Source organism: Portunus trituberculatus, chromosome 50 (assembly GCF_017591435.1).
Source record: "Portunus trituberculatus isolate SZX2019 chromosome 50, ASM1759143v1, whole genome shotgun sequence".
In the NCBI taxonomy this organism is placed as follows: Eukaryota; Metazoa; Arthropoda; class Malacostraca; order Decapoda; family Portunidae; genus Portunus; species Portunus trituberculatus.
Genome location: NC_059304.1, coordinates 21,863,506 through 21,888,361, shown reverse-complemented (window position 1 = coordinate 21,888,361; position 24,856 = coordinate 21,863,506). Strand labels below are relative to the sequence as shown.

General features: G+C 41.4%; 2 protein-coding genes across 9 annotated transcripts in view; one reads left to right on the top strand and one right to left on the bottom strand.

The window, feature by feature from the left end:
* Positions 1–9,653, bottom strand: part of LOC123499818 (multidrug resistance-associated protein 1-like) — a 48,761-nt gene extending 39,108 nt beyond the window's left edge. For 7 of the 8 annotated variants that reach the window (XM_045248314.1, XM_045248311.1, XM_045248313.1 and 4 more), the window contains exon 1: positions 1,639–1,762. In XM_045248314.1, the coding sequence (XP_045104249.1) occupies positions 1,639–1,686 (48 nt within the window). In that variant the 5' untranslated portion in view covers positions 1,687–1,762. Of the gene's footprint in view, positions 1–1,638; positions 1,763–9,510 lie in introns of those variants that run through there. The other variant, XM_045248317.1, reaches the window with a different exon arrangement.
* Positions 1,524–24,856, top strand: part of LOC123499822 (PIH1 domain-containing protein 1-like) — a 27,372-nt gene continuing 4,039 nt past the window's right edge. Inside the window, exons 1-2 of the mRNA XM_045248325.1 lie at positions 1,524–2,098; positions 12,392–12,473. Coding sequence (XP_045104260.1) covers positions 1,955–2,098; positions 12,392–12,473 — 226 coding nt within the window. The 5' untranslated portion in view covers positions 1,524–1,954. The remainder of the gene's footprint in view (positions 2,099–12,391; positions 12,474–24,856) is intronic.

Below are 24,856 nucleotides of genomic sequence, written 5' to 3'. Positions count from 1 at the left end.
AGTGAAGAAATACAAAAGCTATCTTAAAAAGACCACACACCTTACAAACTCATAAGTCAATATCCAAGACAACAACAAGAACATTGAGGAAAATAGATTTGTCTTGTGCTATAAAATGAGAACATCTCATTCTGGGTGAACTGGCCTCTCTTCAGGAGGATCATGCCAACCATTAATCTCTCTCTCTCTCTCTCTCACTTATAGTAAAACTATTCAACTTGCATTAATTGCATTGCATGACATGGCAAGAGTAAAAATACATAATTTCCAAATTTATGCAATAATTTACCTTTAGTGACTATGTACGTATATAATAATTGGTCGAGATTTCATATTTTGTGGTCACTCTATGAAGGGAGAAATCTTAACTGAGAGAGAGAGAGAGAGAGAGAGAGAGAGAGAGAGAGAGAGAGAGAGAGAGAGAGAGAGAGAGAGAGAGGAGGGGGGATAGCGCTTCTTGAAAAGGGCGCCACTCATCACTGAATGATGCGTTGAGTGCTTTGGAAGAAGGCAACTCACGCACACTCACGAGACAGTAAAGCGGCGCGCACACACGCACACACACAGAGAATGGCAACAAAGATGGTTCCGGAACTGGCAGAAATGACCTATGAGGAGAGATTAAAAGAAATGAATTTGCTTACCTTGGAACAAAGAAGAGAAAAAGGGGATTTAATACAGGTTTATAAACTGTTGAACGGTTTGGCTGAAGTGGATAATGAGCAAATGATGTTGAGAGAAGAAAATATAAATCGAACTACGAGATCGCATAGTAAAAAGATGGCCAAGGGAATATGCTTGAAGGATGTGAAGAAATATAGTTTCCCACAGAGATGTGTGGAGGTGTGGAATAGTTTGAGTGAGGAGGTGGTGTCAGCGAGGAGTGTGCATAGTTTTAAAGGAAAGTTGGATGTGTGTAGATATGGAGACGGGGCCACACGAGTATGATACCCAGGCCCTGTAAAATTACAAATAGGTGAATAAACACACACACACACACACACACAGGAATAACATTCTTACATATAATGAGGCCGAAATCTTTCAAACACACATGAACATTCATAAGTCTTCCATATAAATACAATAATGAAACAATGTGGCATGTACAAGGCCAGTGAGCGTGACATAAGATGAAGAGGAAGAGTTGTGAGAGGCGAGACCAGCCGTGCAGGATCCCATAACGTCTTCAAGTGAAGTTACATGTCGTCAGGATTTTCAAAGGCTTGTCTGGACAGAGCTACTGTGCTGTGACTGATGAGTGGGTGTAACAAACGATAAAACAGTTAGCTGAAGTGTGGCTTGGTGTAGGAACACTGGCGGGCAACTGCCAACACGAAGAGGCCCTTGACCCCCGGCAGCCACAAGCGTATCCTGCAGCAACCCTCTACCTTACTGTGGCTCACTTCACCACACCATTGCACGTGTCGCTTGGTTAGCAACCTATCACTTAGTAAATCACCTCTTAACTTTGCACGGTACGAAATGTGTTCACTTCTAAACTGAATCATTATTCCACCAGTTATTCAAGTTTCTTCTCGTTTTTCAAGTAATGTTTCACCTTTTTCTGGGTATGGACACCACGTATCACTATACATTATAAAGTATCACTTCCAAGCGAGTCGAAAGTTAACATACCAAAAAAGCTGAATTACAGAACGCGTCCAGCCCTCCCTCCTCCGTCATTGTGGAGCAACTGAAGCAACGAGACAAGGCAGCTGAGTGGCCACCACCTGCTGCACCGCCCGCCTTCCTACTGAGCCCTCCCTCTCCTCCCCGCCACTGCCTTCCTCCCTCACTGATCCCTTCTGAAGAGATGAAATCTAATTTTCATTTATTTGTCATTGTGTATTTTTGTAGAAAGCATAGAGCGTTAAGGTGGGCATAGGGTGTGGTGGGTGGCGCCTGTGTTCGGTCGGTGTGGTGTGTGGTGCGGGTCGCGGGAGTGTAAGCGATGTCAACAAGGCGGTGTGCGGCACGCCAGCTGAGGGAAGCTCCAGCGGCAACAACAACGGCGGAGAGGATGGCTAATAACAACACAAACTCGTCTCTGCTTGAAATTGACGATGATATTATTCGGAAACAATTACTGCTGCAGGTAAGATAGTTTTTGAAGTTCATTTCGCCACAGGGATACTGGGAGAGCTTTATATGCCATTGAATGTACTAGTAGTGATGCTAAAAAAAAAAAAAATTATATATTTATATATATATATATATATATATATATATATATATATATATATATATATATATATATATATATATATATATATATATATATATATATATATATATATATATATATATATATATATATATATATTAAAAATAATGGTGGTTATCTTACCTGGTATTTTCACTTAGTAGTAGTAATGGTAATGATGCTCACTGTAGTACTAATAGTGATAATGATGAAGAGTATACTAGTAACTTAACCAAAGTAACGCTAAACGAAATCAATCTAACCTAACCAAACTAACTTAAGTAACCCAATTAACCCTAACCTAACACAACTGGCAAGGCTAAGAGATCCATCACAAGCATGGGTGTGTTGTGTCCAAGTTTTGGTACAGGAGCAAGTGAACTTTCAGAAAACTGATAAATTGTTAAATATTGCTGTCAGCATTATGAATGATTTGAGAGACTGAAGTACATAATACCTATTTATATACTGGTAGTACTTACAGGCTGAGGAGACTCCTGGAATTTTTAAAAATAATTATGTCATTATCATTGATTTTTGATGCATAAAGTTGTGTTCATGAATATTTGTAAGATGAGATTCAAGACAATCATACTTGTATGCTGTGAAATGTAGAAAACCACCTCTATTCTCAAGAATATATGATTAAAACACATTCAGTGTAATGGTGGATGGCATTTTTAAGCTAATAAGGCAATGCCACCTTTCTTAAAGATGCCCAGTCATATTCCTCATGGACATTTTGTCCTCTGTGATACATTCCATCTTAGACATATTCTCCTCTAGATGCTTTCCACCAATGGCAATCCTATTTCAATACATCTGAAAGTTTACATATATGTATTGTGATGATAAAGCAGTGACCAAAATCACTGTTTTTATTGGTTTTATTCAGCTGGATAATGTCAAGTTAAATGGTTCCATAGGTAATGAAGGGGTATGTGTGAACCCACAAACCTGTAGGTGTGTGTGTACCATATATTCTAGAATTATTGTGTTAGATGTAGATTGATTAATGCCAAGGTTTAGACTTTGGGAGTAGTAGTTGCAGTCTTTACCATTCTCACCATCAGAATTGTTCTTTTCTAAGTAAGGGTGTATTTGATTGTAAGCTACAGGCAACAGTTCACTGCTACATGAACAGCTAACAGAATAGCTATGGATCCGTCTCTTTCTCCTCCACTTCTCTCTTTCTCCCTTCTTCATAGCATAATCCTAATCCCTCAACACTTCCATCTCTTCCTTCACAGCTTGCTTTCCCTTTGCATAACGAGTTGTCTTGCAGTAAGTAAAGTTAATGCATGGAAAAACATTATTAAGTGCCACATGGGAATTGCTCAGCAATAAAATGTATCTGCAATATTTTTTAACATTTTAGGGAGGAGGGGGGGAGTTAATAAAAAGATTTGGTGGTCCCGTGCTTTCTGCCTTCATCCCCCTTACACCATGTAAATCCAGGCCAGGCAGCTGAAAATACAGGATGGCAGGATGTGTGACAGTCTGTGTAGAATTGCTTTGCATTAGGTGCCATTAAGTTCTATTTGGGGAACTCTGGTATTTTTATCTTGAAGGCATTATAATTATTCAAGATATTTCTAAAAATACTTTTTCAAAAATTGTTTTATCATAATTGATCAATAAATCCCTAGAGTGTTTGGCAAAACAAAGACAAACAAATACAAAAAATGGTCATGCTTCTCTCTCTCTCTCTCTCTCTCTCTCTCTCTCTCTCTCTCTCTCTCTCTCTCTCTCTCTCTCTCTCTCTCTCTCTCTCTCTCTCTCTATATATATATATATATATATATATATATATATATATATGCACCTATATACTGTGTGTGTGTGTGTGTGTGTGTGTGTGTGTGTGTGTGTGTGTGTGTGTGTGTGTGTGTGTGTGTGTGTACATAATAGTTATATTTTCATTATTATTAATAATAATGATGTTAACAATGTTAATGATAATATCGATAATGTCAGTCCTATTAAAATTTCTGGGAGATATGAGTGATGATATGACACGGAAGCACTCACAGTAGGTATGCACAAGCGCACGCATGCATGCAGGCATGCAGAGAGAGAGAGAGAGAGAGAGAGAGAGAGAGAGAGAGAGAGAGAGAGAGAGAGAGAGAGAGAGAGAGAGAGAGAGAGAGACATACGCAACCACCCACCCTCCCACATGCCATGTGCACACGCACACACACACACACACTTATTTTTGGAAATATACAAAACAGGAGTCAGGGAATATGTCCCAAAATATAGACCTAAAGAAGAAGGAAAGAAAGATTGGTATAATGCAAAATGTGCTAGGGCAAAGGAGAAAAGAGATGGAGCATGGAAAAGGTGGAGGAGAAATAGAAAACCAGTAAATAAGGAAAACTTTAAGGCAGCGAGAAATGAATATGTTAAGGTGAGGAAGGAAGAGGAAAAGAACTTTGAAAAGGACATTGTTGAAAAATGTAAGGAGCAACCAAAATTGTTCTACAGATTCATAAATGGAAAAATTAGGCAAAAAGAAACAATAGAAAGGTTAAAAGGAGAGAACGGGATGGTGGAAGACCCAAAAAGTATGGCAGAACTATTAAATAATAAATTCCAGGAGGTCTTTACTAAGGAATCCAAATTTGAAAGGCCACAGGGTAATAGAGACAATCTATATGAAAGAGATTAAAGTAACCAAGCTTGAAATAAAAGAGTTAATGAAGGAACTGGATGAAGAGAAGGCAATGGGACCGGATGAAGTCTCAGGCAGAATACTGAAAGAATGTAGGGAAGAACTAGCAAGTCCTATATACAACATCATAAAATGCTCAATAGAAAATGGAACAGTACCAGTAGAATGGAAAAGAGCTGAGGTGGTTCCCATATATAAGAGCGGAAGGAAGGAAGAACCTTTAAATTACAGACCGGTATCACTAACTAGTGTAATATGCAAGATGTGTGAAAGAATAATAAAGAAACAATGGATCGAGTTCCTTGAAGACAACAAATTAATATCAAATAGCCAATTTGGTTTTAGAAAAGACGGTCTTGTGTAACTAATTTATTGAGTTTCTATTCTAGAATAGTTGATAGAGTACAAGAGAGAGGGATGGGTTGACTGTATTTATTTGGATTTAAAAAAGGCATTTGACAAAGTGCCACATGCAAGATTACTATGGAAGTTAGAGGAGAAGGGTGGCTTAAAAGGAAGCACATTGAGATGGATAGAAAATTATTTGAGGGGGAGAGAAATAAGGACGGTAGTTAAAGATATGAAGTCCAAGTGGAGAGCAGTAGAAAGCGGAGTGCCACAGGGGTCAGTATTGGCACCAATACTTTTCCTCATTTATATTAACGACATGCCAGAAGGAGTGAACAGCTACATAAATCTGTTTGCAGATGATACGAAACTGTGCAGAGTTATAAAGCAAAAGAGGATTGTGAAATACTGCAAGAAGACCTAAATAAGATCTGGGAATGGAGTAAAAGTGGGAAATGGAATTCAATGTGAACAAAAGCCATGTCATGGAAATGGGAAAGAGTGAAAGACGACCTGTGGGAATCTATAAGATGGGAGATGGAGTAGAACTAAAAAGAGAAAGTAGGACTTATAAACAAATGGAAGAAAACAATCAACCAGTAAGCCATATTGATAGAATTTTTAGAGAAACATATAATTTGCTAAGGAATATTGGAGTAGCATTTCACTACATGGACAAAGAAATGATGAAGAAATTGATAAGTACTATAAGACCCAGATTAGAATATGCAGGAGTAGTGTGGACCCCTCATAAAAAGAAACACATAAGAAATTGGAGAGACTACAAAAATGGCTACAAGAATGGTTCCAGAATTTGAAGGGATGACATATGAGGAGAGACTAAAGGCTATGAATCTGCTAACCCTGGAACAATGAAGGGAGAGAGGAGATCTGATACAAGTTTATAAATTGACCAACGGAATGGACCAAGTGGATAATGAGAAACTGATCCTGAGAGAAGAATATGACATTCAAAGCACAAGATCGCATAGTAAAAAGCTGAGAAAAGGAAGATGTCTGAGAGATGTTAAAAATATAGTTTCCATAAAGATGTATTGAGACGTGGAACAGTTTAAATGAAGAAGTAGTGTCTGCAACGAGTGTGCATACTTTTAAAGTAAGATTGGATAAGTGTAGATATGGGGACGGGGCCACACGAGCATAAAGCCCAGGCCCTGTAAAACTACAACTAGGTAAATACAACTAGGTAGGTAAATACACACACACACACACACACACACACACACACACACACACACACACACACACACACACACACACACACACACACACACACACACACACACACACACACACACACACACACACACACTACATGGACAAAGAAATGATGAAGAAATTGATAAATACTATAATAAGACCTAGATTGGAATATGCAGGAGTAGTGTGGACCCCTCATAAAAAGAAACACATAAGAAAATTGGAGAGGCTACAAAAAATGGCTACAAAAATGGTCCCAGAACTTGAAGGGATGACATATGAGGAGAGACTAAAGGCTATGGATCTACCAACCTTGGAACAAAGAAGGGAGAGAGGAGACCTGATACAAGTCTATAAATTGATCAACGGAATGGACCAAGTGGATAATGAGAAACTGATCTTGAGAGAAGAATATGACATCCAAGTACAAGATCGCATAGTAAAAAGCTGAGAAAGGGAAGATGTCTGAGAGATATTAAAAAATATAGTTTCCCGCAGAGATGTATTGAGACGTGGAACAGTTTAGATGAAGAAGTAGTGTCTGCAAAGAGTGTGCACACTTTTAAAGTAAGATTGGATAAGTGTAGATATGGAGACGGGACCACACGAGCATAAAGCCCAGGCCCTGTAAAACTACAACTAGGTAAATACAACTAGGTAAATACACACACACACACACTCGAGAGGCCCGGGTTCGAGTCCTGGCGCGCCGAGGCAAATGGGCAAGCCTCTTAATGTGTGGCCCCTGTTCACCTAGCAGTAAATAGGTACGGGATGTAACTCGAGGGGTTGTGGCCTCGATTTCCCGGTGTGTGGAGTGTGTTGTGGTCTCAGTCTTACCCGAAGATCGGTCTATGAGCTCTGAGCTCGCTCCGTAATGGGGAAGACTGGCTGGGTGACCAGCAGACGACTGAGGTCAGGTGAATTACACACACATAGCTAAATTGTATGGAGGAAAATTAAATCATAAATAACTTCCAATTTGGATTTAGTAAAGAAAGATCATGTGTAACAAATCTATGAAGTTTCTATACATGGGTAACAGGTGAGGTACAATGGAGAGATGGAAGGGTGGACTCAATGAACGAGTATTTAGATATTAAAATGCTTTCGAACATATGGGAGGAGTACAGGGAAATATCTTAAAGCTGGATGAGGACAGTGATAGGAGACACCCCATCAAGCTGGAGCACATTAACTAGTGGCATACCGCAGGGTTCAGTGCTGGCATCAATAATATATCTAATACGTATTTATTCATGATATGGTACAGGAGAAATGGAGAACCTGAGTAGTTACATAAATTTGTTTGCTGATGATGCAAAACTCTTGAGAGTAATAAGGAACAATGAGGATTGTATGGAATTTGCAAAGAGATATCGATAAGATCTGGGAATGGAGCCAGAGGTGGAAATTAAAATTTAATGTCAAAAAATGTCATGTGATGGAAATGGGTAAAAGTGATAGAAGACCTACATGGGAGTACAAAATGGAAGAGGTTATAATGAACAAAGAAAAAAAAAAGAGAGAGAGAGAAGGACTTGGGAGTGATTACATAAGACACCCTGACCCCAGAAAAGCATGTAAATGGATTATTTATTTCAGCATATAAGACACTAAGAAAAATCAGGATGACATTCAAGTACATGGATAAGTATATGATGAAAAGGATCATAACCACTATGATAAGACCTAGACTTAAATATGCTGCAGTGGTGTGGTCACCACACATGGAAAAAGACATCAGGAAACTAGAAAGAATCCAAAGGATAGCCACAAAAGTAGTACCAGAAATAAAGGACTGTTCCTATGAAGATAGACTAAAGGAAATGTAGCTACCAACTTTGAAGGATAGATGGAGAGAGGAGATCTAATAACGATGTACAAGATTGTGAACAGTATAGAAAAGATAGATAGACAAGACCTGATATCACTGAATGAAGGTGGAAATAGATGGACAAAAGAATATTCTAAGATCAGGAAAAGTCAGTGTTTGAGAAACATTAAAAGGTTTAGTTTTCCCACATAGGATGGTGAACATCTGGAACAGTTTGAATGATGAGATTTGACAGCAGAAAGTGTGCACAAATGTAAGGAAAATTTGGATAAAATTAGATATGGAGAAAGGTCACTATGAGTCCCGCTCAAACCCTGTAATAAGTAAATACACACACACACACACACACACACACACACACACACACACACACACAGAGAGATAGGGCCAGGTTCGAGTCCCGGTAAACGGCGAGGCAAATGGGCAAGCCTCTTAATGTGTGGCCCCTGTTCACCTAGCAGTAAATAGGTACGGGATGTAACTCGAGGGGTTGTGGCCTCGCTTTCCCGGTGTGTGGAGTGTGTTGTGGTCTCAGTCCTACCCGAAGATCGGTCTATGAGCTCTGAGCTCGCTCCGTAATGGGGAAGACTGGCTGGGTGACCAGCAGACGACCAAGGTGAATTACACACACACACACACACACACACACACACACACACCCGGTAGCTCAGTGGTTAGAGCGCTGGCTTCACAAGCCAGAGGACCGGGGTTCGATTCTTCGGCCGGGTGGAGATATTTGGGTGTGTCTCCTTTCATGTGTAGCCCCTGTTCACCTAGCAGTGAGTAGGTACGGGATGTAAATCGAGTTGTGACCTTGTTGTCCCGGTGTGTGGTGTGTGCCTGGTTTCAGGCCTATCCAAAGATCGGAAATAATGAGCTCTGAGCTCGTTCCGTAGGGTAACGTCTGGCTGTCTCGTCAGAGACTGCAGCAGATCAAACAGTGAAACACACACACACACACACACACACACACACACACAGAACCACCATCTGAACACCGAAAGACAAGCCAACACACACACACACACACACACACACACACACACTCACTCACAGAACCACCATCTGAACACCGAACGACAAGCCAACACACACACACAGAACCACCATCTGTACACTAAAAGACAAGCCAATACACACACACACCAGTAGCTCAGTGGTTAGAGCGCTGGCTTCACAAGCCAGAGGATCGGGGTTCGATTCCCAGAAAGCATCAAAACTTACTTGTGAAGCGGAATAAGTGAGCTGAGATAAATAGAAATAATACTGGAACTGGCCGGGCAGGCAGGTGCATGCTGGGACTTGCGGATGATGTCAAGATGGGTGCCCGCCCACCCGCCTACAACAGCCAGCTGCCTTATCACCTTACTGAGTCTTCTATACACACAAATCTAGCAATGCGGATGTATCTCAACAGCTGATATGAAAGATTTGGCATGTGCTTTCACTGTAATACAGCTCAAAATAGTTGAGACATGGCCACTGTTGCTGTCCATTCCTTGGCTTACTGACGGAAATCTTGCTTTTTAGGGGCTTTCAAATATAAGTAGGCTTTAATTCCTCGATGTATCGTTCAAGAGGTTAGGGCGGTCAAGTTAGAGCAGATGAGTTATATCGTTGTTTGATGGTAGAGGTTGTTTCTGGCCACCAGTGACCACACCCCCTCATCGGCTGGCCATCGGTCATAGGGTTGCCACCTGTTCCTTAAAATACAGAACCGTTCCGTATTGAAGCGTGAAATGCTGCCTTCCGTATTGAACCAATACGGAACGCCATTGTTCCGCATTTGCCTGTATGAATAATCAAGCAAATGAAATAAATTAATAAGTTATCGTGACCAAATATTGAAACAAATACATAACCAGTTCACAAAAATATATGAGTTTGTTAGGGGTTTGTCGTGCCGCCCGTGCGTTACGTGAACAGTACACGTAATATCTCGCTCCGCCTCCACGGTCCATCCATCACCAACGGCTGTTAGTCTAGAAATGAGAGGGGCGGAGAACACCGCTGCTGTGCTGTGCCATGCCTATGTCTCATCCCTGTTAGGTACCTGGGTACTGAACATGGCTACGTCTGCAGGATCTGTACACTTGGAAAATGTATAAGTAATGGCTATATTAATTATGATTCATTCATATTCCAGGTCGCTACTGTTTTCTCCAAATGAGTTTTCTTTTTCTTTTTTCTTTAATTAAGGGAAATATATTTTTCAGTGTCTCATTCTTTAGAATTTATACAGACACATGTAGTTTCAAAAATATATTACTGATAACTTGCCTGATGAACGTATTTTGCAAAATATCCTCACATTTAGTCAAGATATTCTTGAATTCTTCCTAATACAGGGTACTTATGGAAGAGCTTATCTTCAAGCCTTGTCAATATGATTGACTTTCTACCCGCCATCCAACCTCAGCTAATGCGTTCCGTAATTTTAGGAGGTGGCAACCCTAATCGGTCACCACCCACCAACACACAGCTTAGCTGCCTTGTGCTGCTCATAAAAACATAAAAAGTGAATAGTTGTTTACACAGTTTCCAGACCAAGGATCGACATCCTGTATGTGTATTTTATTTCTAAATATTTGAATATTAGATACTCCTGAGTCATTATCGCCTCAATATGAATGGTTTACGTCGTATATGATCCTCCAGACACTCCAAACGGCTAACACAATACTCCTTCCCGTTGCCCACTGCCCAGTGAAGAACTGAAGTGTTCGCTTTTCTTTTCTTTCTTTCATTTTTTTTTTTTTTTTAACAGGGTAGGAGTCTGTGGTATCAAGTCAACACACAATGTTACCAAACAAAAAATCGACATCCTTTATTTTATCTATCATCTCATTCTCATTGTAATATTCTATATAATGTGGAGTGTTGATTAAGCCATCATACGATTAGATTGGCGATACCCGATAGAAATAAAACTTGGAAATTAAAAGTCAAACTATCGTCCGACTTCCCCTTTGGACAGTCGCATGTCCCTTTATTTCGGAACCGCTCCAGCTCATGATTACAGTGGGAGGGTAGGTATGGAGAGAAGGGAAAAGGAGGAGAGACAGAGAGGGGAAAGGGGAACTCGGAACCACGGGAGGTCCAATGAGCTGTATTTTTTTTTTTTCTTGTGTGTGTGTGTGTGTGTGTGTGTGTGTGTGTGTGTGTGTGTGTGTGTGTGTGTGTGGCCTTCGCCAAAAAGTTTCCTAAAAGGCTTTTCGGCAATAGCATTTCTGTCCTCCCTTACATGCCGGTCTTAGCACAAAACGGATGGCCACTCCTATTCAGTCAGTGGCTAGTTAAACATTGTTGTTTATGGATGACGGCGCAACTAGTCTGTTACCATTCTACTGTTGTGTATTGAAGAGATGTGCACTACGGTTATTATATACTTAGGACGGCCACTGACTGTACTGTTGGCAAAAATACTTCATCAAAGCGCCTTGGTCCGGGACGGCAACACACACACACACACACACACGCCCGGTAGCTCAGTGGTTAGAGCGCTGGCTTCACAAGCCAGAGGACCGGAGTTCGATTCCCCGGCCGGGTGGAGATATTTGGGTGTGTCTCCTTTCACGTGTAGCCCCTGTTCACCTAGCAGTGAGTAGGTACGGGATGTAAATTGAGGAGTTGTGACCTTGTTGTCCCGGTGTGTGGTGTGTGCCTGGTCTCAGGCCTATCCAAAGATCGGAAATAATGAGCTCTGAGCTCGTTCCGTAGGGTAACGTCTGGCTGTCTCGTCAGAGACTGCAGCAGATCAAACAGTGAATCACACAACGATAGAGTGAGTCTCAGTGAGCAAAGGTGGGAACCCTCTCAGCCACTCCGATATATATATATATATATATATATATATATATATATATATATATATATATATATATATATATTAGTTTGATGTTGCATTTTTATAGCAGGGATTACTTAAGACGAGAATTCTGAGTTTGTGTTTTTAAGCATTTTCAGATTGTGTATTGACTTCAAAGACGTACACCACGTAATTGTAAGAGGAGTACTCTTTTGAACAATCTAAGTGTTATTGCTGGAAAAATAAACAGTACTGCATAGCATAAAAATAAAAATAAAAAAAAACATTTATTTGCAGGGTGAGGAGGACCATGAGCTCACCTCCCTCTTCCCATCCTCCTCCGTCAACAAGAAAGCCACCACCATCAAGCCTAAGCCAGGTGAGTGTGGAGGGGAACGTTGCTTTGACGTTGCAGGTGTCTGTATTCACCTAATAGCACGAGTCAGGCTTGTCTGCGTTAACATTCATTGACGGGGAGGCGGGGTGTCTGTGTTTGGGAGGGGGGGGGGTGCTGACTCCAATAGTGATAAGTAGTGAAGGTCTTGAAAACATCGCGAAGGACCCTTAAAAATCTTGTGGCGAACCCTTTTACCTTGATCAGATGTGTACTCTAGAGCCACTACTAGTTTGACTCTCTCTCTCTCTCTCTCTCTCTCTCTCTCTCTCTCTCTCTCTCTCTCTCTCTCTCTCTCTCTCTCTCTCTCTCTCTCTCTCTCTCTCTCTCTCTCTAAAAGTTACGCCTGCTACCTCAATGGCTAATTTTGGCCTGCCACTTTTAACCACTCTAATGGATCGTGCCAATCACCACCCCACCTTTCCATAGTCCCCCTCCTCCTCCTCCTCCTCCTTTCTGGTAGTTCTTTTCAGACCTTGCCGCTGACAGTAATGGGATAAAAGTCTTAACATCCCATCCATCCCACCAGTATCCAGGAACACGGTCAATTAATCTAGTCCTCCCCCTCCTTTCCCGCGCTATTCCCGTCAGACCATGCTGCTGCTTTTGTGTCAGTAGATGGTGCAATGGGTCTTGGTATGTCTCTCTCCGTTAACATTCAGAGACGCAGTACATTTTTTATAGTGTCTTAAACGTATAGGTACCGGAACAAAAAATGGGTAGTATATTTGTTGATGTAGAAATGAGAAAATAATTATGTGGTGTTGGAAGCGTTCATGATTGATTGATTTATAGGGATTTTTTTTTGTGCGTGCGTATTTGAATAAAAATGGCATGAACTAACTTTAAGATGAAGGTATTTAGTAGAAAAAAAAAGCAAGTTCTCTTTACCATAATGTAATGATAAGTACGTCTACATATGCATGGCCTTATGATCATTTGAATCTGATGATACGCATCAGCTCAGCCATTTCTCATGATAAGAATGAATACATGAAGAGTTGAATCGTAGTATTTCGTTATAGAAGTAGTAGTAGTAGTAGCAGTAGTAGTAGTAGCAGCAGCAGCAGCAGCAGCAGCAGCATAGCTTAGGTATTACCAGAGCTGGGTGCGTTACTGGATATCGGGTATAGTTCGGTACCACGCCTCCGGACCTCGAAACGCAGGTAGTCCATACCTGTACTTCCGCAGCTAAAATTTTTCTCTCGGTCCGGTACCGCACCTCTGCACCTCCGGTACCGTACCCAAAACTATTAACGCGCGCCTGAAAAATCTTGTCCGCACCTCAAAAAATATAACAAAATACAGGGCAATAATACATCAGAGCTATATATATATATATATATATATATATATATATATATATATATATATATATATATATATATATATATATATATATATATATATATATATATATATATATATATATATATATATATATATATATATATATATATATATATATATATATATATATATATATATATATATATATATATATATATATATATATATATATATATATATATATATATTTGGCCTATTTCTTACTTGCATTTGGCATTTTCTAGTTACAAGAACCTGGCAACTCTGCTGCTGCTCTCTCTCTCTCTCTCTCTCTCTCTCTCTCTCTCTCTCTCTCTCTCTCTAACAGGCACAGATGTCATAAAAATCAAGAATAAGAAAATAAATGCACCACCACCACCACCACCACCACCCCCATAGACACAAATGGAGGAGGGAGAGAATAGTGGGGGTGTGAGGGTGAGGGGGAGAGTGGAAAACCTACACCACAGCAGCAGCGGCGGCCCTCACTGTTACCTTATGGAAGGAAAATTTTGCCAATCTTTTAGAGTTGAAGACAATCCAGAGAGAGAGAGAGAGAGAGAGAGAGAGAGAGAGAGAGAGAGAGAGAGCTTGCTTAGACCTGAATGAGTGACGTCACTAAGTGGCGGGAAAACATGTCTGGTTACACAGACCGCCAAAAACGGCCGAAAGTAATGCTACGAGTGAGGACTGTTAGTTGTCTTTATTCATTTACTTTTTTTACTTTTTTTTTTTTTTTATCCTTGAAAATTTCAGGTGCGGAGTTACGGACTCGGAAATTCGCCTTTCTGCACGTGTTTCAGGTGCGGAGGTACGGACTTAAAATTTCGCCTTTCCGCACCTGTCTGAGTTGCGGAGGTACGGACTTAAAATTTCGCTTTTCCGCACTTCGGACCTCCACACCTCGTTTGGTGGTCCGCAGGTACGGAGGTGCGGACCAAGGTACGGAAGTGCCAAGCTCTGGGTATTACACATAATTCATACGTGTCAATAAACAAGAACAAAATGTAGTAAGGTGTGAGGAAATGAGTGGCGTCTCTTGCTGTCTTTCATGATCAGTTTGTCTCCGTCATTATGCGATAAGATAATGCCATTATTCATTATCTCCATGAAGTGCTGAGAGAGAGAGAGAGAGAGAGAGAGAGAGAGAGAGAGAGAGAGAGAGAGAGAGAGAGAGAGAATTATAGGCATGTGTGACCATTACCTTGTATTTCGAGAAGGGCAGAGAGGCGTTCAGTTTCATCTCATGTCCTCGTCACTCCCGCCCCTTCCTCCCTTCCTCCCTCCATCCAGCTTACACGTGATTATTTCCACGCGAGTTATTACATCATGTGACGAGTTTAGTGCTGAGAAGTTGCTTATTCGACTTATTATGGGGAAGGGAAATGTCAGCTTATACTTCTTGCTTAATTGGATTGATGAAACTAATAATTCTTTTTTACATGCTTAATTAACCCCCTCAGTACTGGGACACATTTTTACCTTTAGATCTGTGTACGATTGGACGGTTTTATAGACATTAGGATCGGGTCTATGGAGGACGGAAGATTAATGGCCAAATTCTTCATTATTCATATTCCCACATAAATTTTTGAGACTATGAAATAACCAGATAGTAAGCAGAATGAATATGGAAACGCGTCATAGTACTGAAAGGATTAGTAGCGATAATAGCAATAGTAGCTTTGTCATTCTACATAGCAGTAATAGTAGTAATGAACGTTGTTTGTTCTCAGAATCATTCCTTTGTTTATTCAACTTCCTGTGGTTTTCTTGTGTCGGTGGAGTTGTTCTCGCGGGTCCTGTCACAAGCTGGGGTCCATATAAGGAAGATGTATGCACTAACTTACTTAGGGCCAACGGGGTGGTGGTACATTTAAAAGCCTGTGAATTGAGGCTCATGCTGGTATTGGTGACGGCAGGCAGCAGCAGCACACCCCAGTTGTAGTAGAGAGTCACAGGTTCAGCCGTATATGGCAAATCGTCGGAGAGTTACAGGGAGGGTGCGATCCAGTATATTTGTTTCGTTAGCATTATTCTCTCGCCAGTATTTAAGGGTTAACATTGGAGAGAGAGAGAGAGAGAGAGAGAGAGAGAGAGAGAGAGAGAGAGAGAGAGAGAGAGAGATTTAAGCCTCTTTAATCAAGTAGGCTGGATAACCCAGCGCTTTTTTTAGGGTTAACGGTGGTGACTGTACTGGTGCTGTCGTTGGTGGGAGCTGCACATGGCATCTGGGTCACCATACGCTATTTCTCCAGTCAATGTAAAAAAAAATTTTCGTGACGTGCCTAGACTCAAGAGCTCCTCGTGCTGAGTGTTTTCAATCCAATATATGTGCCGCTAATTCATTATAACCCAGTCAGCGATTTTTAAAAATTTATTGACTTCTTTTGGCTCATATTTGCCGGACTTGTCAAGTTAAGTTTAGTTAGGTTTGTTTCTAGCTATGTTGGGTTTAGTTATGTAAGGATATTGGCAGCAAGAGCAAGATAAAGAACATAGCAAAATGACAACAGTGATTTGGGACACAAAATGATGGTAGGTTATGTAGAAGCACATCAAAACAAATCACTCAAGAAATGTGTCATTCGCCACGTGTTATTCGAGACATTCGCCCAGCACATGGCCGGCGAGCACCGTGTTTGGCCAATCGTGTGAGAGTAACGATGAGGATGCAATGGAGTTGTCTGTTTGGTAAGCTGTACATCGCTGCAGCAGCATCTCAGAGTCAGCAGACGTTGTTCTTGCCTGTAAAGGATCTGTCATCACGACGTAGCGAGTTTGGTCATTCAGGGTTTTCCTTTTTTAGTGCTATCTGTATTGCTGGACGTGACCACCTGCTAAATAGTATTCACACACAGTCCAGCATTATATAAGAGGCAAATGTGACTGTCCTGCTTTCACAAGTTTCTGAAAGTTGATAGACATTGCATAATACTCTTCAATCTTAATTCTGTTTTGTCATGTAAGGTATTAATCTTGGGAGAACAGAAGAGGCTAATGTTATTTCTACATTATCCTAGAGATCAGTACGGTAACAACGATGACGTAACCTTTATACAGCATGTTTAGGAAATTCTCCATCATGGAAACTACGATGATGACAGTAAGATTTCAGTGACCAGAATTATAGTCTTTATAGGATTCACAGGCATTGCTGGGAAGAACACTCCAGAAAGGTGTATCATTCCTCATCTCTCTCTCTCTCTCTCTCTCTCTCTCTCTCTCTCTGATATTTGAGAACACGAGGGAATTAAACTTCAGGAAGCCTCATTTAAGCCTACGGGTGGCAGTGTGCATGAAATCAACATAAGCCTACAAGTGTCCAGACATATTTACCAATGACTGCTATTCTGTATTATAACTCCTTCACTACCATAACGCGTTTCTATATTCTTTCGGTTTACTATTTGGTGATTTTATACAGCTTCAGGAACGTATGTGGGAGGATTAAAATAGTGAAGACTGTGGCCATTAAACTTCTGATCTCTATAGACCCTTCCTAATGTCAATAAAATGGTCTAATCGCACACAAATATCAAGGTAAAAATGTGTCCCAGTATTGAAGGGGTTTATGCTTCTTATATAAGCGTGTTATCAAAGGCGAGTGGCTATCAAGAAAACTGACAGCTTATTTACTTGGTTTCACAGTATGGCCTTCAGAGCAGGTGATTCATATATAATATAATTCCATTGCGCTGTACTGGAACGCCCACAAATATGTATGAATTGATTAACGATACTAACCGAAGCCTTCATAATGTCTGTATTCTCTTTGCCTTCTCACCACTGCTGTTTTGAAAAGCCACAGAGATGATCATCCGGGTTCTCAAGAGGGTTTTTCGTGTCAGTAATGTAGAAATAGTATCAATCTGTCACTGGAACCTTAAAAAATCCATACAACTTGAAATAAAAGCATTTGAAAGTAATGGGGATGTTTTCTCTTTGCTCTCCCACCATAACTATTTTCAAAGGCCACATAGAAGATTAGCAGGATTCTCAAGAGTATTTCTCTTGTCAGTGATATAGTAATAGTGTCAGTCTGTCACCAGAACCTTAGAAACACTCTTAAAAGATCTGTTCAGATTGAAATAGAGGCTTTTGAAAGTGAGAAACATGTGGTGTAGATGTGTTTGAGAATACGGCACAGAGAAAGATGGAGGAGAATGCAATAATGTAAAAAAAAAAAAAGCCCATTATAAAGGCAATCCCACGTACATTACTGGACTAAGAGGGCGAATGTATAGAAAAGAGGGAGACGACGTGATTCCCTTCTCTGCTTTATAGTGTATAGTCAGTACTCCTTTCATCTCTCAGTGACAAAAATTGCGATGAGCAGTATAGAATGACGGAAGGAAGCCATTTGCTCCTCGCCGTGACTGTGGTGAAGCCTGAGCGCTGTGGAGACGACGCGGTGGTGACTCACGAGGATAGAGTGAGGAATGTGATAATGTTACCAAACAGTAGCAAGTGCAGAGGACCTGGAGGTGGCGATGAGGGTAAATGCTGTGTGCTGGTGTGTCCCTGTAGGAGTGCATGAGGTGTGTGTGCTGGCGGGGAGGGTTAGCTTAGATCTCTGTGAATGCTTGCGGCGCCGTGAAATTGACTTTATACTCCAGTGGGAAGGATGTGTCAGTATCCCGTGACACAAACACACACACACACACACACACACACACACACACACAGTGAGAGAGAGAGAGAGAGAGAGAGAGAGAGAGAGCACAGTGAGGAATTTGGGTGTTTGAGTCCAAGTAACCGTACTCCACTCCACTCATCAGTATTAGTCACGTATACAGTCTTCTTGTAATGCACATTATTCTACATCCACAAGTTTTTCATTACCCCGTCTCTCTCTCTCTCTCTCTCTCTCTCTCTCTCTCTCTCTCTCTCTCTCTCTCTCTCTCTCATCAAACATATCCATCGGGCTGCCTCATTGCCTCTATTCTCTTCGCCTCACGCCACGGGTGTACTGTACATGCTTCTCCCATCCCCAGGAATGTATTTACCCTTTTTGTTGATGACACGAGTCACGCCAGTTTCTCTCTTGTAGGCTCTCCTCCTCCTCCTCCTCCTCCTCCTGTTATCATCATCTCGCTTAAAAGAAAATACACCATGGTATGCAGTGATATCTGGTTCTTTTTGCTCGTGTAAATATTGAGATTAAAAAACCCAGACGAGTGAGGGCGATGCATAAGAAAGACGTGCCTTGTAGAGCCACTATGTCGCACGTGTGGCTCTGTGTATTGTGAGGGACACGCCGCGTCACTCAGTTGCCCATTGTTGGCCCGTGCTGGCCGTCAGGCAGGCTTAAAGGGTGCGTAAAAGATTTATAAGTAGGTCACAAGTCGATAGAGAGAGAGAGAGAGAGAGAGAGAGAGAGAGAGAGAGAGAGAGAGAGAGAGAGCTTAATTGTAGCGAGTTGTAAAGTGCCGCAGGGTAAATAGCGTCCTTGGATTTGAGTTTTTTTCGTCACCAGACTGTGTTGCCTGAAGCGTCAAAGTATTTTTCATTGCTTCGTGGCTGGTCCCTGACGCCTCCTGTGCCCGCCTCCCCCTTCCAGCACTACCGACATGAAAGTCAAGGAGTTGGGTTAGGTTATAGGGCTCGCTGTGTGTGTGTGTGTGTGTGTGTGTGTGTGTGTGTGTGTGTGTGTGTTTATGTAAGAGGGGAAAGCTGGCCAAGGGCAACATAAAACGAAAAAAAATAAAAGGTCCACGAAGCTGTCAGTCCCCTTGCAGGTCTGAGAGTTAGCCCCCCACCACCAAAAAAAAAAAAAAAAAAGTATGAATGTCTTGAAACTTCTCTCTTAAATGGTCAAGTCATAGGAAGCAGAAATTGACACATTTTTTAACCAATATGAAAAGTTCAAGAAATTACCAATGAGAGAAGATCAGGAGAAAGAAGGGAAGGTTTTTCCAAGGGAAGCCGAGGTCCCATAGCAATAGAGAGAGAGAGAGAGAGAGAGAGAGAGAGAGAGAGAGAGAGAGAGAGAGAGTATTTAGAAGTACACTTTACACTTGGAGAACTGAAAAAAACTTGCTTTGAAATGAACAGGGAGAGAGAAAAAGAATACGTGTAGTATATAAATGCTAAAGAAAGAAGTAATTATAGAAAAAAGAATAGATTATGACTGTGTGTGTGTGTGTGTGTGTGTGTGTGTGTGTGTGTGTGTGTTTGCAAGAGGGGCTGTGGCCAAGGACAACAGGCATAAGAGAAGGTGCCAGTCGCCAAAGAGTGCGATCAAAAGGATTACCCAAAACCTGAGAAGCGTCTTGAAACAGTTGATGGTGGGAGGAAACATAGAAGCAAGCAGAGTTCCAGAGTTCACCAGTAGAAAAAGGATAAAACATTGAGACTACCGTTTAAAGCTTACATTATTGAAGTGGACTGAATAAGAATGAGAGAAAAAAGTATGGAAACAATTAGTGGAGTGTGTGGTTGCATCTATCTCGTAAAAAAAAGCTCTATATAACAATTTTCAAGCGGCATTTGAAAGCCCAACAGTTCCTCCTTGCTGGAATCATCGAACAAACACAGCGAGCAAAGTCAACAGGGCGGGGAGAACAGGCGTGTCCTTGCATGACTGGGAGAGTAGTGGGGGCGGGAAAAAAGGAAAGGAGGTGTAGCAGAATACCGGTTAGGATAGAGACTGGGACGGGCAAGAGAGAGAGAGAGAGAGAGAGAGAGAGAGAGAGAGAGAGATGGGATGGAGGGGGTTAATATAGCAAAGAAAATGAAGACTTATTATCCTATCTTGCTAAATCTTACCACATTCTCTCTCTCTCTCTCTCTCTCTCTCTGCGTGCATTGTTAGAGGGAAAAAAGTTAGAGAGAGAGAGAGAGAGAGAGAGAGAGAGAGAGAGAGAGAGAGAGAGAGAGGTGGGGGGGGGGGGCAGACCTTGATAGTTGATAATGGCAATGGTGAAGATAAGATTATGATTATTTTGTAGGAGAAGGCGGCAAAGTTCTGTCGATAAGATTCTCTCTCTCTCTCTCTCTCTCTCTCTCTCTCTCTTGGTATGTACGGGTAATATTGTAAATCGATGTATGAGTTCACACACACACACACACACACACACACACACACACACACACACACACACACACAGAGAGAGAGAGAGAGAGAGAGAGAGAGAGAGAGAGAGAGAGAGAGAGAGAGTAAGTTTCCTTCATCGTTATATTAATTTATTCTTGTTCACGAGAGAGAGAGAGAGAGAGAGAGAGAGAGAGAGAGAGAGAGAGAGAGAGAGAGAGAGAGCACGTGCATATAGCCACCTAGCAATAGTAAAAGTGGATAACCAGCACATTAGTAAAATAAAAGTTAATTACAGAAAGTAAGTAGAAAAAAAAAATGAATGATGAAGAAAAAAAGATGCACATAGAAAATAATTATTATAATAAAAATAAAAATAGAATAAGTAAAAAAAATAGAAGAAGGAGGAGGAGGAGGAGGAGGAGAAATACAAAGGAATACAAAGGAAAGAACAGATAGCAACAGCCCTACTGGACCTAACGAGGCTGTCTGCGTGCCTATTTTACCACTGCAGATGCTACGAGTTAGAGGCTGAAGGACACCAGGGGCTCAAGGAAGGAAAACAAGAGAAATATTACTGTCTAGTCCAGTAACTTAAAAAGGAGGAGGAGGAGGAGGGAGAGATAAGAAGAAAACTAGATGAGTAACATGAATTAACACGGTTTTGAAGGGAGAAAGAGAGCATTGAGTAAGAGGAAGGAAGAATTTGGGATCAGAGAGAGAGAGAGAGAGAGAGAGAGAGAGAGAGAGAGAGAGAGGAAATAATGTGAAAGGGAGGGAGAGTGAAAGTGTGTACAGGTGTGAGAGTGACCTTGGAAGTTATGGTGTGGTACTTCGCAGAGAGAGAGAGAGAGAGAGAGAGAGAGAGAGAGAGAGGATGTTCATGTAAGAATTATGTCAAAATATGCATAAAAATAACAGAGAGAGAGAGAGAGAGAGAGAGAGAGAGAGAGAGAGGATAAAGGTGTCTTCACGTGGTATTTCAACAAGAGTCCACCAGAAACATGCCAGCCACCATGACTCTCGACTTAACCACTCCTCCCTTCCCTTCCCCGCTGCCTAGTCCACCCTGCCCGTCACCGCCTCACCTCCCAGCTCGCCCCTCTCTCCCCCTGCTCTCTCTCTCTCTCTCTCTCTCTCTCTCTCTCTCTCTCTCTCTGTTCTCAGACTCCTCATTATTATCATTATTGTTATTATTTTTTCATTTTATTATTTTTTTTATTCATGTACTTCGAATGTCGTGTTTCTTTTTTTTTATTTATTTATTTGTTGATTTGGTGGTTCTCGTAGTCATTCTCTCTCTCTCTCTCTCTCTCTCTCTCTCTCTCTCTCTCTCTCTCTCTCTCTCTCTCTCTCGTAAATGAGCAGAATTAGTTTAGATTATTAAAGAACATGTATTTCTTTTATCAGATATTGGTATTTTTTATTGCGTAATTTGTGTGGTTGTGTGCGTGTCCTTGCATGCATGTATGTATATATGTATGTATGTATTACGTATTGGTCCCTCTCTTTTTTCTTTATCTTTTTTCCTTCTACCTTTTTTTTATGTTTTTTTTCCTTCATCTTTCTCTCACATTAGCGTGTTTGTAGTGTGTTTTTGTTGCGTCACTTTCACTCTGTTGATCGATGAAGTGTATAGGTGTGTGTGTGTGTGTGTGTGTGTGTGTAGTGCAAGATATCATGACGAAGCGCTTTTCGTCTTACCACCAACTGTTTTTCTTTCCTATCCTTAACATTTCACAAACTCCACCTTTCCCATCACCATTCACGTTCCATCTTTTTCCCCCGGCGTTTCTTTCACACACCATTCTTCTGTTTGCCTGTTGATCCCTCCCCACGAGCTGCTCTCACTTAGTCTTCTCAGGTTTCTCATCATATTTTCACCGCCCAACGCTGTATCATCACCTATTTGCTGTATTGTCTGCCGTTGGGTCTGTGATGAGTCATGTACATAGGTCGCGGTGTTGATGATTCAGCTGGTGTCCTGTGGAGTCTTGCATTGTCATCATCAGTAAGCTCTCAGCCTGCTTGTATTGTATCGCATTCTGTTGGTGTCAACTGTTAGTCATTTGCTGTGTTTTCTGTATTGCTTGTTTCTCTATGTAATTGTTTGTAACCATGAAGTGTGTATACTTCTCATTACCTTTGCATATCTCCAACTTGTCTATTTCTCAGCCCAATTTTTCTTTCTCTGTTGTTTATCGAGAATTACGTTAAGATGTCTACAGGGAACGTGTGTGTGTGTGTGTGTGTGTGTTAGAACGATGTAAATTTACGGTTGAGATTTGCCTCACATCCACCACACCCTCTCTCTTGCTCAACGGGGACAGTTTCTGTTCACTTATCACTGAAAATTTGCAATTTTGCACATACGTAGGTGCTGACGTCAGCCTTGCGTGTGACTGGCGAAATCGTTGTTACTGAGAGAGAGAGAGAGAGAGAGAGAGAGAGAGAGAGAGAGAGAGAGAGAGAGATTTAAAGGCTTAGTTTAAAATAATGATAGATGATAATTAACTAGATACCAGGGATTATGAAGTTTTCCTGTTTTATAGTTATTCTTAATCACTTAATGTTGCACACACACACACACACACCGCGTAGTGTAGAGGTTAGCACGCTCGACTCACAATCGAGAGGGCCGGGTTCGAGTCCCGGTAAGCGGCGAGGTAAATGGGCAAGCCTCTTAATGTGTGGCCCCTGTTCACCTAGCAGTAAATAGGTACGGGATGTAACTCGAGGGGTTGTGGCCTCGCTTTCCCGGTGTGTTGTGTGTTGATGTGGTCTCAGTCCTACCCGAAGATCGGTCTATGAGCTCTGAGTTCGCTCCGTAATGGGGAAGACTGGCTGGGTGACCAGCAGACGACCGTGGTGAATTACACAGTTACCCTCATGACAATCAGTGATCAATCATGAATAGTACTCCCTATTTGGCAGACCATGAGTTGCGCAGGTCTATATTTAGTGATTGCCTCACATTGCCGGCACCTGACACTGCCTCTGTGATAAGACATCGCTATCTTATCTCGGGTTTCACTGGACTTCCACGGTTGTCATTCTTGAAACTTTTCTGAGTGTTTTCTCATGCATTTTCGATATCTGTTGTTGCTTTATAGTATCTTTTCCCTCTCCACGTGAAAGCAAAGGTTGTGCGTGTGAACTGCGTGGCCCTTCACGAAGTACGTAGAATATTCTGAGGAGCTGCTTCCTTCACACTGCCACACTCATTGGTCACCTAATCAGATCGTCACCATTTATCTAATCACTTATTGAATTAATGTGTTAAAACATTGTTACCCCTTTCTCTCTCTCTCTCTCTCTCTGGTATAGAACTCAAGTAACTGTGTATGAGTGAAATCATATGACGAATACGAATAATACTCATCCGTCATTCATTACGAGTCAGTTTACCTCAACCTGCTGTTATAATTTTTTCTTCTATGGACTGTATCTGAAGGCCGGAGAGGAAGGTGTTTGTCAATGATTATGATGAATTAACATAGTACCCGATAGTTACTTAAGCATCTGTCACTCTTGACTAGTCAGTTCACCGTTCCCTTGATTTATTTTTTTGTAAGAGAGGAAAGCTGGCCATGGGGCAACATAACATGAAAAAGAGGCCCACAAAGTTGCCAGTCCCCTTGCAGGTCCGAGAGAGTTAGCCGAAAAAAGGGATAAATGTCTTGAAACCTCCCTCTTGAATGAAGTCAAGTCATAGGAAGTTGGGAATACAGAAACGGGCAGGGAGTTCCAGAGTTTACCAAAGAAAGGTATGAATGATTGAGACTACTGGTTAACTCTTGCAATAGAGAGTTAGGCAGAATAGGGATGAGAGGAAGAAGAAAGCTTTGTGCAGCGAGGCCGGGGGAAGAGGGAACGCATGCAGTTAGCAAGATCAGAGCAGTTAGCATGAAAATAGCTGTAGAAGATAGTAAGACATGCAACATTTCGTTGGTGAGAAAGAGGCTGAAGACAGTCAGAGGAGAGTACTTCAGCATAATAATTG